A 17,726-nucleotide genomic window follows, 5' to 3' on the forward strand; every position below is an offset into this window, starting at 1 on the left:
TCTGAGTGACACACACAGTTAGTTACACTTCAGTACAGTCTATATAGACCACCGAAGTCTGACGTCATTTACACATCCTTTGTTTGTCTACCTGGTTCGCAGTTTTCCACCCCCCTTCTGAATCCCATAGACGTATTTAATATCGCGTCAAATAAGAACTGTGTTCCAAAAATAAACAAATGACCCCGGCGGTTTGACTCTTATGGATATGAAGCATCAACTGACGGTGAGAAAACGCTAATGTTACTTCCGCCGAATTAGTTACATTTTCGCCAGAAACAGACTGTATCAAATATAAGTGACTGACTATCATAAACGATACAGAACCTCCTCCCTGACAATAACGCCGGGACAGTGTGTTTATTTTTGGACCACAATTCTTATATGAGACGATTCTAAGATGACCCAATGTTATTCTCCATAGAGAAATTACTTCCGCAAACCTGGGGATGAACGAGTGACGTCAGGACTTCGGTGGTCTATAGCAGAGAGATCTAAAGAAGGTACATGTGGGTGTGTCAGCCCTGTAAGGTGAGACCCCACCTAGACAAACAATAGATCCCACTTTGAGTCCCTGATTCGATTTGCACCTGTATGAGCCAGGAAGGGGGGATGGGAGACACAGGCCTAGAACTCCTGTCTCCCCATAGAGTTAAAAATAATAATTCGGGCACCCGAATTCTCCTCCCATCCACTTGCATTGAGTTGCTCACCCAGCGCATGGGCCTGTTTGAACCCTTCTTCCGGGTTGGAAATTTGGTGGGCGAGGCCTATTTGGGGCTCCAAACGCGTCACTTCTGTGACGCGTTTTGCGTCACAGTGACGCGTTTTGCGTCACAGAAGCGCGCAGCCCCGTGCGCAAGCTCGTGCGCATGCTCGTGAGTCGAGCCCATTGGTCGAAACCGTTTCCTCGTTCATGTGTTGAAGCCCCAGGCCTGCACGCGCCTGCACTACCATGAATGGCCAGCATGTTCAATTGGCTTCAGTGAAACCACTGGGTTCTGGGGGCTTGTGTCTCCCAGGTAAAACAAAGAGAATGATAAGTGTACCCCCCACCCAGCTCAGGGCCAACAGGCACCTCTCTGTCTGAATCCACTCTTCTGTCTGTAGGCTACTTGTGAAGTATGGCTTAAATGTGTATATTATGTTATGAAATATACAGCAAGTCTTAACATGATGATATAAAGAAATTAACATGAGAACATTCCGTCCGTCCATCCTGTAGTGTATTGAGCTATGTGGGCACCCGTACTGTGAAGGAACCGGAAGTGACGGAGTCACGTGATATACATCCAACGTGCTGCCTCGCTGAGAGCTCCACAGAACACAGCTGTTATTGCTGCTCATGGAACACAGCTAGACTACTGTTGTTATGCTACTGAAGAGACACATTAGCGTCTCATAAAGGAGTTAAGATATCTCAAATGGAGTCTGTACGGCTGAAGATAAATGAACACATGACGTCGGTGGGAGAGGAGATGTTGTGCGTTTTGGACAAACAGCAGCTGAAGCTTCATGTCAGAGTGTTTGTGTTGGAGCGCCTCAGTGCGGCTGCAGAGTTCATGTGCAACCTCTTCCAGAGAGAGATAGAGACACTACACAACACCAAACTACACACTGCAGGTATGTCTGTTACATACACAACAATAAACTACACACTGCAGGTATGTCTGATACATACACAACACCAAACTACACACTGCAGGTATGTCTGTTGCATACACAACAATAGCCCTAGAATGTCTGTGATCTTACATACATTTCATGTATTCCAAATACACAGTCATAGATCACCCTCGTCGACGCGCTGTGTAGTGACTATCTGCGCGGCCGTAAAAGTGCTCTAAACTCCGTCTGTACTCACCCAGTAATTAATTCCTAAGACTTGGAGTCATATTTTGTCCTCTAGTTTCATATCCATTTGAAAGTTCTGCCAGAAAACGTGTGTTTAGTCAAATATCTCCACTTTTCCACGAGCTGCACACGGACGACTTTCTGTAGCCTACGGGCGAGGGGCCTGGAATGAGTGCAGGATTGAATATATGTAAACTTCCTTTAGGACGCACAAATGTTTGGGACACACAATTGGCAGATGGAGTGATTCATTACCCCGCACCAATCACAAGCACCTGTCAATTGTGTTCCCCATTCGTTTGTGCTTCCCTGTGTCAATTTGTTATGACGTTTGTGATGACAAGAGGATGTTTGGGTAAATTCGGTCCATCACTCAAGTCGCGCCCCCTAGCCCCGTACAGAAAGTCGTCCGTGTGCAGCTCGTGGAAAAGTGGAGATATTTGACTAAACACACGTTTTCTGGCAGAACTTTCAAATGGATATGAAACTAGGACAAAATATGACTCCCAAGTCTTAGGAATTAATTATTGGGTGAGTACAGACGGAGTTTAGAGCACTTTTATGGCCGCGCAGATCGTCACTACACAGTGCGTCGACGAGGGTGATCTATGACCGTTTATTTGAAATACATGAAATGTATGTAAGATCACAGACATTCTAGGGCTAACACAACAATAAACTACACACTGCAGGTATGTCTACACAACACCGAACTACACACTGCAGGTATGTCTGTTGCATACACAACAATAAACTACACACTGCAGGTATGTCTACACAACACGAACTACACACTGCAGGTATGTCTGTTACATACATAGCCCCTACGGAACCTCTCCCTCCGCTAAGTAGCTCCGAGATGAGGTCCCTCGTCGGTTCCTGCCTTTTGCGGTCGACATTGTCGCACATTTTCCACTTTAAATGTTTCTTACCCCTTTCTGCACATCGTATCCAAAAAGCAAAGCATTTGCGCCACTCTCTCAGATGTTTTAAGTTCTAGCGGAACATAACAGCTTCCAACGAGTTGAAGAAAGTATTTAATTTGCCTCGGTTTTCATCCGGTTACATGTTTTTAAGACATTGCGCAAGAGTTGCGCCCGTAGAGATAACATTACTGATTAGACAGCAGCACACAGAGACAGGCTCAATGGTGCCACCCTGGGGGAGAGTCAAGAATAAGGTGTATACGGGGTCTGTGTCCACAGAAAGTGCTATGATGTTTAAATGTTTAACTTCCTGTGCAGCTTTATACATCTCTATTATAGTGGATTAAAGATTTGACACCACATTATGGCACTCTGCTATTAGTTTGATTTAATTAATTGCAAGAATTATGATTATGGTTGCTGATTGCTAACTATTTTCTTTTGTCTTTTTTTTACTAATGGTGTTTTCTACAGACCACCACAGGGAGAGGTCTACTGTATCTGGAGAGATGGCCTCCAAAAGATATTCAACGTTGCTAGAGGAACAGCGAGAGATGGACCAGGGACGTGGACTGTTTGATGCAAGGCTGAAACCTGTAGTGAAGTTGTGCAGGATAGGTATGTGCTGTTTATTTTCTTCTAGTTTCTGCTGACTACTGCAAATCGAGGAGTACTGGTGGTCTCTCGCATTTTGAGTGGGAATGTAACGACATATCTGTCTTTCTTTTGACACTTGAACGTGGCCAGAGCGCTCCGTCTCCCCCTCTCCCAAGTTCCTCGCACACACACGCGCGCGCGTCAGCTCCGGTGAAAACAACTATCCACAAGCTCACAACGGCTGCATGCATCCCATCCGCGATTATAGCTTATATGTTTGTTGTTGATTTTCCTCTGAAGGCAACGTTGCATTCAACTGTCTGTGATGATGCGTTAGCTACATGCTAACGTAATATAGTGCCGTTCCTTCTACCTCTGAGGGACATAGTGAGGGGCTGAGAGTCATATAGTCATAGGCTAGTTTTCAAAGCGGAGAATCTACTAATCATCTGTGATTTATTACTGCCGTTCCACCGTGCGTTACGTTCTACACGCTCATCACAATCACAATAGACATCGCAGTCACTTGTCCACTCTCCGTAACCTCAGTCTTAATTTAACTCTAAAGTGCCCTTCTCAGCTGTGACGACATGCCTGTCTAAGACAAGTCACTAAGTATTAGAGCAGGGGTCTTCAACAGGGGGTCCGGGGCCCCTAGGGGGTCCTCAGAGTTACTACAGGGGCGCCACCAAATCTTTGTGTGATATGATATGTTTTACATTAATCACTAGCATCCCATTTCTGAGGAGAACTTTGGCCAAAAATAGCAGATCTACTATTTTTGGCAAGGAGGTAGACAGGTGTAGAGGGAAAAAAGAGCAGACCAAGTTGGGGGAAAATAGTTAAATTTGCAGCACAATCTTTTAAAATATAGAGGGGGGTCCCTGCTTCATCTCTCTCAGCTAGGGGGTCCTTGGCCTGAAAACGTTGAAGACGTAACGCTCTGCATTATCTAAAGTTGTAATGTTTGAGAAACCATAAATGCTCATCACTATGCTTTGAAAACGAATCATTTCTATGGTTGGAATTGTATATACAGTCATTTTGGCGCGTTGAGCTTGTAGATCGGCTATTTTCAGCAAAGGCTTGCCCCAGAATAGGGACGTTAGGGTTCAAGTGGTTAACATGGCTGTTGAAAAAGAAATATCAAAAGATAAACCTACTGTAACTGTCTTTAACACTCAACTGTTAAACCGATAATAGACATCTCTGTTTTGTATTAGTTTTGAGTAAAAATATAAACTAAGTAATCATTGTCCTAATCAGTCACAGCATAGACGGACGCGTTTCTTATATATATATATATATATATATACAATATTAAAATATATTACATTTATATTTAATATATAAATATTATATCATTATATAATATTATAAATATATAAATCAGGGGTTGACACTAAGGTCTCAGAGACATTTGCCCGAAGAGTAAATCAGCCATTATAAAATGATAAGCAAAATTTGAATTACCGTTCAATTTAACACTTATTTTTTACTTTCGACTTGCGAATTCTGGGGCTGCAAAAAATGGCATACCTCAAAATAACAATATGTGGTACAAGTTCCAACAACATTTTGCTGCTTCTATCTTTATAACTAAGTAACAAATAAAGCTTCTTGAATCTTGAATTCAGCGCAATTCTAATGTTGTAATTCACAGCAGAAGGATTTATGTGATTAGGCCATAACATGTTACAGCACTTTATAAATAAAAAATGTTGTTATTTTGAGGTATGCCATTTTTTGCAGCCCCAGAAAGTAAAAAATAAGTGTTAAATTGAACGGTAATTAAAATTTTGCTTATCATTTTATAATGGATGATTTACTCTTCGGGCAAATGTCTCTGAGACCTTAGTGTCAACCCCTGATTTATATATGTACAAAAATATATATAAATATATATATATTTATATATTTATAATATTATATAATATTTATATATGAAATGTAACACTATTTCCATACGGTGCCTACAACATAAAAGAGACACAAGCTTTAGCAGTCATTTCACTTAACAACAGGGTTTTGGAAGGGAAATAGTGGAGTGTTTCGCTTACCGCCTGGCGCCCGTCTGTTCACCATGGAGAGTCAGTACTACTGAGAGAGAGAGAGCAGAGAGTGTTTGTAGCCAACGCCCGGCCGGTCACGCAGGTGCGCTGAGTTGGGGCTGATCGAGGAGGTAGATCGGAAGGTACCGCCCATCGATGACACGGCCTAGGCTGCCTGCAGCGCTGTCTCTTGGTCCTCTCTCTGCCTCTCATCCACTGTCTCCCCATGGTGCGGCACTTACCTCCAGGCGGTCTCCTAGCGAGACTCCACATATCCCCCCCCTAAGCCCGCCGCCTGGGTCGGAGGGCGCCCAATACGGCGTCAACGTGCTGCAGGTGGAGGGTCCAGCTGGCGCTGTGTATCACGATGTCGTCGAGGTATGCTGCGGCGTAGTCGCGGTGGGGTCTCAGCACCCGGTCCATCAGGCGCTGGAACGTGGCTGGGGTGCCATGGACACCGAAGGGCAGCACAGTGTATTGGAACAATCCCTCTGGCGTGGAGAAGGCCGTCTTCACTTTTGCTTGATTCGTCAGCGGAACCTGCCAATAGCCCTTGGTCAGGTCCAAGGTGCTGACGAAGCGCGCAGGTCCCAGGCGCTCTATTAACTCGTCCACCCGGGGCATAGGATAGGCGTCGAACATGGATACCTCGTTGAGTTTTCTGAAATCGTTGCAGAACCGTAGGGACCCGTCTGGTTTCGGCACAATTACAATGGGACACGACCACGGGCTGTGGGACTCCTCTATCACACCAAGCTCGAGCATTTTCGCCACCTCCTCTTTAATGGCGACTCTCCTGGCTTCGGGAATGTGGTACGGCCGCTGGCGTACCACTGTCCCGGGCTTGGTGTGTATGTCGTGGTAAATGGCTTTGGTTTGCCCCGGGAAGTCGGAAAACCGGTCTTGGTTCCGACCCAGGAGGTTCTTGATGTCCTGGGTTTGGGGGGGCGAGAGGTCTTCTCCTATGGGGACCGGGATCAAGCTCTGGGGGGAAAGGGAGGCAGAGATGCTGCTAGCCCTGCGTCCTGCGTCTCTGACGCACATTTTTAATAAAGGACGCATTAAACCAACCATCACAGCGTCCACGGGACGCATACAACCAAAGCGAGCCGCTAGCCACGCAGCCGTGCTCCAAACCGAGCCACGCAGCCGTGCACCACACCGAGCTGCGAGCCGCGCCCAAAGCGAGCCGCGCACCAAACCGAACCGCGAGCCGCGCCACCGGCTTCGAATGCTATCAATGCATTGAATGGGAGATTATCACGTTTTATCAGACCTTTGAATGGGCGAAGTAGGCAACCTACTACCTACCCGCGATTTTTCAGACCATTCATTTAGGAGCTACTGACCTACTTGGAGGCGGAGCAGTCCCCACAACAATATTTACGATTCTGTGCCTATCGGTACATAACTCGAACGGCGCTGAGTAGGCACAGGCGAACGTCACACCGTTCAGGACGGCAACTCGGTCGCCTTAGCTCCCTCGGTGGTCCTTCACGGGGTGACAGTTCGCCTGTGACTGCGCGCCTCCGTCATGGTCCGAAACCAAAAGCGAAACCTAAACTGAACTATTAAGTCATGTCAGTTGGTAGGTCAGTATGTCTTGATAACACCCAAATGAATGGTCTGATAAATCGCGGGTAGGTAGTAGGTCGCCTACTTCGCCCATTCAAAGGTCTAATACACTCGCCTATTTCCCCATTCAATGCATTGATAGCATTTGAATCAGGTGGCCGCGCACCAAACCGAGCCGCGATCCGCGCAGCAAAGTGAGCCGCGAGCCGCGCACTAAAGCGACCCGCGAGCGCACACCAAACCGCGAGCAGCAAAGTGAGCCGCGAGCCGCGCACCAAACCGACCCGCGAGCCGAAACACCGACGCGCGACACGTCGTTTTCAGATCGTTATTTTCGGTGCGAGTCGTGCGACACAAGCATAAATCATTTGAAGGGAATCCCACCTTTTAAGAAGAAAACACCAGAGCAATAAATACTGCCGCAAACATCTACTTTTCTTAAGCAAATATCTCTGCTCCGTTTACATTGTCTTCCACAAAGTGTTGTTGTTCTTTAGTTCCTATCTATCTCTGCTCCTATGAAGTGTACATTATCTTTTTCATATTATTATTATGAACTTTATATTGTAGTTTGTAGCCTACCCTGTATTCTGAGTTTGTGACTACAACAAGTAGCAAAATAGAATGTACATTAGGACAGTGGTTCTCAACCTGTGGGTCAGGGGTGGGCTCCCCACATGATTTAGGGGGGGGGTCCCCAGATGACAGTGAAGTCACAATTTAAGGACTTTTAAGATATTTTTAATACCTCAAGAAAGAAAAGAAAAAAGACTATTACTGCATCCAAACCAAGGGCGTACCGTCATAGAGGCCAATGGGGCCATGGCCCGGTCTGGAAAACTCTGCTCCCCTATTTTTTATATATATATATATATATATATATATATATATATATATATATATATAAAATATAAAAATCGTCTTTTTTTTCCTCTACCGGCGCAGTAGCTCCGCAGCCTCCGCCCACCCCACCGTTCCCATTGTCAAGCGGCCCCAGCCAGACATGCTAATTGCCTCTAATAAACAAGTCCTGATCTCTGTGGCTGTGCTAAACATGTTCTGCAGGTTTTGGCTCTGCTGTCTGCCCTTATTGAAATGAAGGGTCGCTATGCTGTGTCCCGACTCCCGCGTCCTGTGTGCACTAACAGTCACTGCATGCACTGAATACCAGTGGTGGAAAAAGTACTCAAACTTTTTACTTAAACAAAAGTATCAATTCTGCGATGTAAAAATACTCTGTTACAAGTAAAAGTAAGGTATTCAAAATGTACTTGAGTAAAAGTAGAAAAGTATTGGTATCAAAATGTATTTAAAGTACCAAAAGTAAAAGTAGGCTACTCCTTATGCAGAAGGTCCCATTTCACAAGTTTTCAAATGTGAAAAAAAAGTTTTCTAACCCTTGATACTTTTACTTAAGTAAAACATTTGAGGATGGAACACACTGAGGGATGGGTAGAGTGTTGTTAATGTTGTTTTATGGTCATTTAATGAATTAATTAAGCAAAAAAATCGTGCGCGCTTCGCGCGCGTACATGCCCGCGACGCAGTGGGTGGGGGGCCGGGGGGAAGGGGGGAGTCATTAATAATCTTGCCCGGTCCGCGTTAGAACCCACCGTACGCGCCTGATCCAAACTAATCAACAAACTATACTATAAATACGGTCAAAATTGTGAAATAATATAAGAAAGAGGCGATCTACAAGCAAGGCGTTGTGAGCTTGTAGATACAAAAAAAAAAAAACGACCTTGTAGATCTGCTATTTTGACTATGTATCTGTGGAACTGAGTTAAACTAAATTAAATGCCTCAACTCCTAATTCCAAGCGCTTCTCATGAGGGTGGGGGGTCCCCAGTTCAAATATGATTATTTTGTGGGGTCGCTGCCTGAAAAGATTGAGATCCACTGCATTAGGATATAATGTACACAGTCACACACACATAGAAGATATGGAGATTGGAGATCAAAGAAAACGATAGAAGGGGGGGGGGGAGACGTGTAATTGGGGACCCATAAAATGTTTCTGGGACCCATTTGAATGACCACCTGTGGGTCCCGGGACCCATTACATTGAAAACCTAGCAACATCACTGGGGAGGTTAGTAGGGCCGGCAGTGGCAGCGGGTTGGCTGCATTCAATTTTTTTAGAATGTTCACATGATACACCTGGTGGCTCTTCCGCCGGCCCGGCTGTCTCACCTTGTAGTCCACGGGTCCCATTCTCTCAATGACCTCGTATGGCCCCTGCCACTTGGCCAGGAATTTACACTCGCTGGAGGGCACCAGCACCAACACCTTTTCCCCTACCTGGAACTCGCGGAGAGTGGCACAGCGGTTGTAGGTGCGCGATTGGTCGCGCTGCGCTTGCGCCATGTGCTCCCGGACCAGGGGCCAGATTCTCTTCGCCTGGGCCTGGAGCCGGTCCACATGTTCCACGACACTGCGGTGGGGCGACGGCTGGCTCTCCCAGGCCTCTTTGGCAATGTCGAGTAGTCCACGGGGTCTCCGGCCGTACACCAGCTCGAACGGTGAGAACCCCGTGGACACTTGTGGCACCTCTCGTATGGCAAAAAGTACATAGGGGATTAACTGGTCCCAATCTTTCCCATCAACATCGGTTAGTTTCTTTAACATTTTTTTTAGGGTCTGGTTGAAGCGCTCTACCAGGCCGTCTGTCTGGGGATGGTACACGGAGGTGCGTATCCGTTTAATCTTCAGCCATTTGTACAGTTGCGACATTACGAGAGACATAAAGCACGTCCCCTGGTCCGTTGGCACCTCCTCCGCAATGCCCACCCGACTAATCATCATTAGCAGCTCGTGGGCCACGGCCTTAGCCGAGGCAGCTCGTAATGCACAGTATAAGTATAACATGCACAGTATACAATACATTGCTGCTATGCTCAGGCACCTTAGTTTAGTTTTTTAGTTTTTTTTATTATCTCAGGTAATTTGTAAATATGTAGATAACTTGTCTGGCCTTCTGTTGCTCTCTTGTTTTTGATCTCCTTCCCACCTGCCCCCCACCCTCTTCTTCTCCCCCCCCCCCTTCTTCTTTCTATGGAAACTAACGTTGCGATGGGAACGATGTACAAAAAAGAATTTCACCCACTTTTTTACCTTGTAAACCTGTGATGTGACAATAAAACTGATTCTGATTCTGTAATGGTATGGCCTCGGGGTAACGCGTAGCATATTCTAAGATCACCAGGATATAGCGGTGGCCACGGGCCGACTTCGGCAGTGGGCCCACTATGTCCATGGCCAGGCGGGAGAACGGGGTGCTGATGATGGGGAGGGGCACCAGGGGGTTATGAAAGGTGGGCCGAGGGGCGGTCTGCTGGCATTCGGGGCAGCCCTTGTAAAAGTCTTCGATGGCCCTTTTCACACTGGGCCAATAGAAGCGGGCTAGAATGCGCTCTTACGTTTTCTGGACCCCCAGGTGGGCCCCTAGCTGGTGAGTGTGGCCTAGGTATAACACTCACCAGCTAGAGCACCCCTCTATATAACAAGCCGTTGTTCACAATAAAGTATGGGGAACTTAGTTCACTCACCCCGTCACACTTCTTCCCGTCTATGGCCACAACGCGCTGGCGTGCCATCTCGAGGTTGGGGTCGGTCCACTGGGCGGTGGCGAACTCGCCGAAGCGCGGCTCTGCCAGGGGGAACTCGGCGAACGGGTCTCCTCCTTCTGTCAGGGTCGGGGTGCCCGGTTCCGCCGAGCCCTGGTTTTCTTCTTCTTCCTCCTCCTCCTCCTCTCGCCGCGGCTCATCTTCGGGGAAGCTGTCACTCACGGGGGCGTCGGTGGTGGGCCGGAACGGCGGGTAGGCAGGCAGGGGGCTCTGTTGTCTGGGCCGCGGCACCCGGCGGCGGGGTGGTCCGCTCTGTCGGCCGGGGGACCAGTACCGGCCGAACAGAGCGCAGTCCGTGTCGATGAGCAAGGGTACGGGGAGATTTGGCACCACGCCTGCCGTCACCACGGCACTCCCACAGGGCGTCTGGACGTGGAGCTGTGTGACGGGGTAGTGGCGCACGTCCCCATGGACGCAGGTTACCGGCAGTGTGGCGTCGCTGGTCGGACCCGCCAGGTCGGTGCGGACGAGCGTAACCACGCTCCCGGAATATAGGAGGGCGTGGGCGTCGTGGCCCCCCACCTTCACGGGCAGGGTGGCACGTTGGTTGTGACTGGTCCCTGTGTGCAGGCAGGGCAGGGCCCCGTCGGAGCCGGTGGCGGACGCCATAGTTGCGTCCCGGTCTTGGTCTGGGCAGGTCCAGGATATGTGGTCTGCCTGCCCGCAGACATAACACCTCCTCTGCTGCTGGGCCCGGCTGGGCCTCTCGGGGCCAAGGGGGGGAGGTGGTCGGAGGCGGCGTCCGCTTACGGTCCCGGCTAGGCCTCCCGTCGGCGGAGCTCTTCGTCGGCTCGGTTCGAGTGGTCCTCATCATCTCCACTCCACGCTCACTTGGTGTTTCTCGAGGAGGGCCACAAGGGCCTCGCGGGAGGTGGGGCTCACTTGTGAGGCGTATCGGCGGGCGGCAGGGAACGAATACAGCGGTCGATGACCACACGGTCCACCATGGGGGGCTCACCTCCTCCCGCTAGCCAGGTGTGCGTAATGCGGAGGAGGGCCGCCACTTGGGGCCGCGGCGGCTGGGCCGGCTGGTAGGCCCAGTTGTGGAAGCGTTGCGCCGGGCCGGGGAGGCTGTGGCCCTGGCTGGCCAAGATGGCGTCTCTCAGCGTGGGGTAGTTGCGGGCATCGGCGTGCGTTAGGTCGTGGTAGAGGTTCTTCCCAGGTTTTGGGCTCGGTTTCAGGCGTCAATTATTCAGGCATTGTTTGATACTGTTTCGGGGGGGGGGGGCAGCGAGGCTCCGGCTCACACCTCTAGCTCAGAGAGCATTGTTTACACATTTAGGTCATTTCTTAGGGGGAAGACCTTTCCCCAGGTCGGAGGCCCAGTTCTGTCTTCACAATAGGGTATTTTTTATACGTTCCATACGGTGCCTACACACTAAAAACTCCTGGGTCAAAACCAACCCAAATTGGGTCATTTTTAACCAAACTCAAAAAGGGACTAACTAGCACTTGCGTTATTTTGACCCACAAAAATTGGTTATTAATTTGACCCAAGACTATGGGTCAAATGAATAACCAATTTTTGTGGGTCAAAATAATGCAAGTGCTAGTTAATTTGACCCAAGACTATGGGTCAAATTAATAACCAATTTTTGTGGGTCAAAATAACGCAAGTGCTAGTTAGTCCCTTTTTGACCCAGGAGTTGGGTTCAGAATAACCCAATTTGGTTTATTAAAATAATCCACCATTGTAGTCAATATAACCCAACCTTTGGTAGGTTATTAAAGGACCATTTCACCACTTTAAACCTTTGTCTGTTTTGTATATAATTAATGCAAAAAACGATATTAAAAAATTAAGCATATTAACACAGACCTAGGTTGAAGAGAGGTGAAGCGCTCCTACCACTACAATTACATATAATTTCATGTTTTATTGCATTAACCCATTTAGACCTGAGGCCGATTAAAACACCTTCCCAATCAAAGTTTTCCTATATACATAAAATGACAGATGCTTTCCCGTATTGAAAGGTATAATATATAGGCTTTACAGGTCTAAATGTGCTGAAATCGATGAAAAATGAACTACCAGGGTACTTTTGACAAATATTTATTTAGACATAAAACTGTCAAACAACTGCCAAACATTGGCCAAAGGTTATATACACATCACATTGAGAACAGTAACAATAAGGTGCATTTAGTCCCTCTAAAACTGCCAAACAACTGCCAAACATTGGCCAACGTTTACAACACATTGAGAACGGTACGATAAGGTGCATTTAGGCCCTCTAAAACTTCTTGTACCATGTACATTTTTGAACGTGAACACAGCACCTGAACTATTCTTTAGCTCTAAGGTCACTGAACTAAATATCAGACCCAATCATCACAAACCACACTATCTTCAAGATTTTCATACTAAAATGGCTTTTTTTCAGAGAAACGAATCAGGCGCCCACTTAACCATCTCTGATCAAACATTCTCTCCAAGTGTGGTATTGACTATTGCAGTCTTGAAGAATTGGACCTGCCTGGTCTCTACTCCCTCAATAGCGTAGACCGCCTGCTGGATAAACTCCCATGCATTAGAACACTCCTTGGGGTAGTCGATGTCGAACACATAGAATGACTTAAAACACACATCAACCGCCCCAAGCAGTGTGCTTTCAGGGAGTGCCTGACCTGCAAATATTACGAACGCCTGCGAGCAGCATCTTTGAGGTTCTCCCAGCACCAGGACAGAGGGGTAGGTATGCGTTCCTTGCTTCAGACTGCTGGATGTACTCCACCATATTTGTCCCAACCTAAGACAGGCACAAAGAAAGGGAAAATAAATGTGAATGTTTAGTTAAAAGCAAATCAACAGATTACTAGTTTGGGGTATAATATTGATATACCAAATATACAAGGAAGCAAGATGAAATCTAGTTTAAGAACCAGCATCTTAAAAAAAAAAGTACAGCAACAAGAATGTGAAATCGGGCCGGACGCCGGGCGTAGCGGTCCGGGCACGTTGCGGGTTCGAGTCCCGATCCCGATGGCCTTTTCTGCATGTCACTCCCTCTCTTCTCCACATTTCCTGTCAACCTACAATCCTCAATAAAGGCATTAAAAATAAAAAATAATGTGAAATTGTACTTACAGGCTTGAGGTCAATGAAGGCCAACCGGGACTCTTCAGCGGACTGCCGGACAGTCTTCTTATTGATCCTGTACACAGTCTGTGGCATAAGCCGGGTTAGCAGCCTGAGGGCCAGTTCCCCTTTGGCATCTGTAGGTAAACAATATAAGTGTCAGAATGGTGTGGCTGGCACTTAATTTGGTTAAAATACAAATTTAATTCATGTAAAGACATTTTCAATTCCTCAAAAACTAAAAATACAATTACTGTGGAAAAAGAGATTGACAAAATACTAGACTATTATCACAAATAATCAACTGAAATTGGCAATATCTACAAACTCATAACTCACATTTTCGAGCATTGGAAAAAAAAAGATCTCCTATTTTCTAACTCAAAAGAAAAGGAATCACAGGATCCTTGCTATACAACAAAAAAGAAAACCAACTTACCCAGTGTCATGTCATCAATCGGAAATGGCAGTTTTCCATCTCGCTTTGCCAGGTACAGGACCTTCTCTGCGTAGTCGGTCACCCATGACTCAAACAACTTAGGTGCAGCCTCCCCATGCAGCACCATGAAGTCCTGCGCGATCTAAAAAACAGGAAAAATCTTTTTCAAACAATGTGACAGCTGTGACAGCTGCTATTTTAATAGTAGACGTAGAATCCTGTATTTTCAGTGTATGCAATATGTTCCAGTAGATCCATACCATGCCTGGACTGGTGAGGCGAGGGTACTCCGTTAGGACACCTTGTGGAGTTTTGGAGTGGTTGTCCCGGATCCAGTTTGCCCTGTAGAGGACTGTGTCACGCATATAGTCCTGAACCTGGGAGAAGGGCTGCATGTTGTGCTTCAGCCACTCCCTTTGCTGCTGGGACCTTTCCTCTGGTATGGTAGAGTCTATAGCAAAATACAAAACATATTGTAAGATAACAATATGGGTTTTCTTCCTTTACGACACTTTCCCCAGTTAAACTGATATGGTATCTGCACATTTTTCAACAATGAGCTTATCAATACCTATAAGGGGAATGCCAACACTTAAATCAGCACTATGTAACTGTCCCCTTTGCACCCGGTTTCCTGCTCAAGTGCTGAAAATGTTACCTTAATCTTGACCATTAGGTCAAAATTTGTGCCAGATCCTGTGTCTAGGTGAGACATGACCTTTGACACGATCTAAATGTCTCAATAGAAGAGCAGGGAGACAAAATTCAACCACCCCAGTTGTATTACCTGGTATGTATCCCCGGTGTGGCTTGTTGGCTTCAGGCATCATTTGCTGACTGGACCCAGGTAATGGCTGACTGGAGCCAGGCAGCCGCCTCTTCCGGACATTGCTCAGCCTGTCTTCGATGAATCCAGTAGCTGGATAGTGGCAAGCTTTCCCATTCTTCATCCCCTTCCGGCTTTTGGTTAAGTATATTTCCTGGAAAAAATATAAGACAAGGCAGAACTCTTTTTCACCCTTTGCAATGTTATCATGTTTCATTTCCCTCTCCCCTTGGATCGCAAAGGCACAGTCTCTCTGCCCCAGCACACCTACTCACACCGGGTGTCCTGTATGCTGACGTGTGTGAGAAGAATGACCCCTTCATTTCAAAAGGACAATATTGCTTTTGATCAGAAAATGCATATTTTGCATCAGCATCCATTTCTCTATTAACTAGGCTGGGGGAAGAAAACTCACATAGCCAGTGTTTGATCCGTCATGCAGTGATGGGAACGTCTGCACCAAGGATTGTGCCAGGGCCTCTTTTATGATCATGGTCGGCCTATAAACATAGAACGCACATGTCACCATTCCTGGTATCTGAAATTTTTTAAAGCACAAATATAATGACTTGCTGTAGATGCAAAGTTCAGTAAATAAACAACCAAGTGAAACACATCAGTACACAGCCAACACTTTAACAATTCCAGACACTTTAAGATATTTTTAAAATATCTGAGACTTTGAATACTTTTGTAAGCATCAACAGGGAACCTGAACACAAAACACTCTGGGTTTAAATCTGTTTAAGTTATGCTTCCTGATCAACTCTAGACTTGACTTACCTCTCTCCAAACCTTTCCATCAGGAATGACACCAATATTTGGACAAGGGTAATTCTCTGTTTTCTGGAGAGGACACCTGTTTCGTCCAGGCTCTTCAAAATGTCCACACCACTGGGAACGGCAGAAAGAGCCTGTCGGATATCCTGGGAAAAAATGACAATAGCTGTTAAGGATGTATAAACCAATTTAACTCTGGCATACAGATGTGATATCCAAAAAGATTTCCATAGTCAAATATTAGCAAAATAAAAAAGGAACAAGTACTGACAAGAGTATAGACCAGTTAGTTTAAGTAGTATTGAAGTTCTAAGATGTGTACTGGGTCCAAATGCTTCCGTCCATCCATCCATCTATCTGTCTTCTTCATACAGAGTCCCAGACTTCATTTCCCCTGAAACATTTTAAGTGCTTAGGTTTAAAGAATAAATAAAAAAGAACTTACAAATACTGGAACCGGTTGTAGAACCAACACATGATCTGCTGCTCTCTGTTCCTCCATGGGGGATATGGTAGATCCAGATGCTGCTCCTGATTCCTCCATGGGGGATATTGTGGAGACATCATGGCTTGTTGCAGGTGGCTCAGTAGGTGGCAGAACATTTGAAGCCGTCTGCAGCAAAGAAAAGTTGTCATATTGAGCTTACAGAGAAATATGAGGTTCAAGGGTTTTGTTACTTTTGTACGGACAGAAATATGTGCATTATCAGAAGTGTTGTTTTCCACTTATTAAAAGATAGTAGAGATAAGAGATGGATTTCGGCATAGAGAAAAGGATACAGACCATGGATATGAACAACCAGAAGCTACACATAAAGAATGATTCTTTGTTAGAAGCAGTAACAAGGTTAAATCTTTTAACCCTCCAGGTGCTCTTCTTGTCTGAAGTGACTAGTGCATCTTAGTTCAAGGTGAGAGTGTCATGGGTAAAGTGACCAGCATGTTTATTGGCCCATGTCAAAGTGTCATATGGTTAAAGTGGTTAGTGTTTAGTTTTAAAACATTGAAATTAAAAACAAAATGTACTTACAACACCAATTTCTCATCTCAGTAGTCCAAGTAGTTTCCCATTCCAGTAGTCCAAAAATGTATCTCAATCAAAGAATGACTGATGATACTGATCCAGTGCCCTGATCCTCTTGCATTGTAGCAGAGTAAACCATTTTACTAACTATAAAAAATAATTATGTTCAAATGTACTAGAATTTCTAGTTAAAGGCAGTGACTATATATACATATATTTACAAGTGGCAGTGGCAGTTCAGATGCCTAACTGCAGTCTAAAAAGTCTATAGCGCAGAGAGATGTACAAAGTGTCATCATCTCTGTATGACTGGATTGCATCATCGTCTCTGAATGAGTGGATTGTATGTAGTGGGTGATGATCAAGCAGCTCGTTCACATCTATAGCCAACAAATCTTTGGTGTGGCTCACACTGTAAGCAAAAAAATGCTTCTCAAACCCTGTCGTTTCCCACCTCTGCACAACTAGCTTTATTGTTGAAGCGCCTGTTTGCTCCAGAACCAAAATGGCTTTTATTAGCCCAAATTTAGGCTCTCCATCGTGGTCATAGGACATAAACACTGTCATGCCTGGTCTATATGCAGTACCTTAACACAGAGTGGCTTAACACAGACCCATACATGAAACTGTAGCATTGCATTATCTGGTGTCTATATGCCATGGTTTTGCAAATGTTGCGGAAGTTGCAAGTGACATGACTGACTTGTTTAAAGAAACCGTGTTTTGCCTCAAAGCGCATTACCCACAAATGTATCAATGGTCCGAGTGTTCGAATTGCTCTTGGATAATGGAGCATGAAATTGTGTTTTGGACGCAAATGATACAGAGGAAAGAGCTCCAGGAAAAGACAGTGATGCTCTTCAATGATTTCACTCAGGTACCGTGTTGCACCAGGAGTAACAGATGGAGAGAAGATGATCTCCATGCACTTTAATAACAGTAG

General features: G+C 46.0%; 2 protein-coding genes across 2 annotated transcripts in view; one reads left to right on the top strand and one right to left on the bottom strand.

Moving 5' to 3' along the window:
- Positions 1-1,454: 1,454 nt before the first annotated feature.
- LOC308104392 (uncharacterized protein) overlaps positions 1,455-17,726 on the top strand; it is a gene marked incomplete at its 3' end in the record, with an annotated part of 34,189 nt that continues 17,917 nt past the window's right edge. Inside the window, exons 1-2 of the mRNA XM_080454800.1 lie at positions 1,455-1,623; positions 3,255-3,398. Coding sequence (XP_080310926.1) covers positions 1,458-1,623; positions 3,255-3,398 — 310 coding nt within the window. The 5' untranslated portion in view covers positions 1,455-1,457. The remainder of the gene's footprint in view (positions 1,624-3,254; positions 3,399-17,726) is intronic.
- LOC308104767 (uncharacterized protein) lies at positions 12,679-16,695 on the bottom strand. Its single transcript, XM_080455289.1, has 8 exons — positions 16,205-16,695; positions 15,763-15,905; positions 15,395-15,479; positions 14,941-15,133; positions 14,414-14,604; positions 14,154-14,295; positions 13,724-13,851; positions 12,679-13,385 (listed from the first exon to the last, which is right to left on the bottom strand). Exons 1-8 carry the CDS (start codon positions 16,301-16,303, stop codon positions 13,248-13,250), a joined length of 1,119 nt encoding a protein of 372 aa, XP_080311415.1. The 5' UTR covers positions 16,304-16,695; the 3' UTR covers positions 12,679-13,247.

Source organism: Gymnoscopelus braueri (genome assembly GCF_963280865.1).
Source record: "Gymnoscopelus braueri genome assembly, chromosome: 17".
Classification (NCBI taxonomy): Eukaryota; Metazoa; Chordata; class Actinopteri; order Myctophiformes; family Myctophidae; genus Gymnoscopelus; species Gymnoscopelus braueri.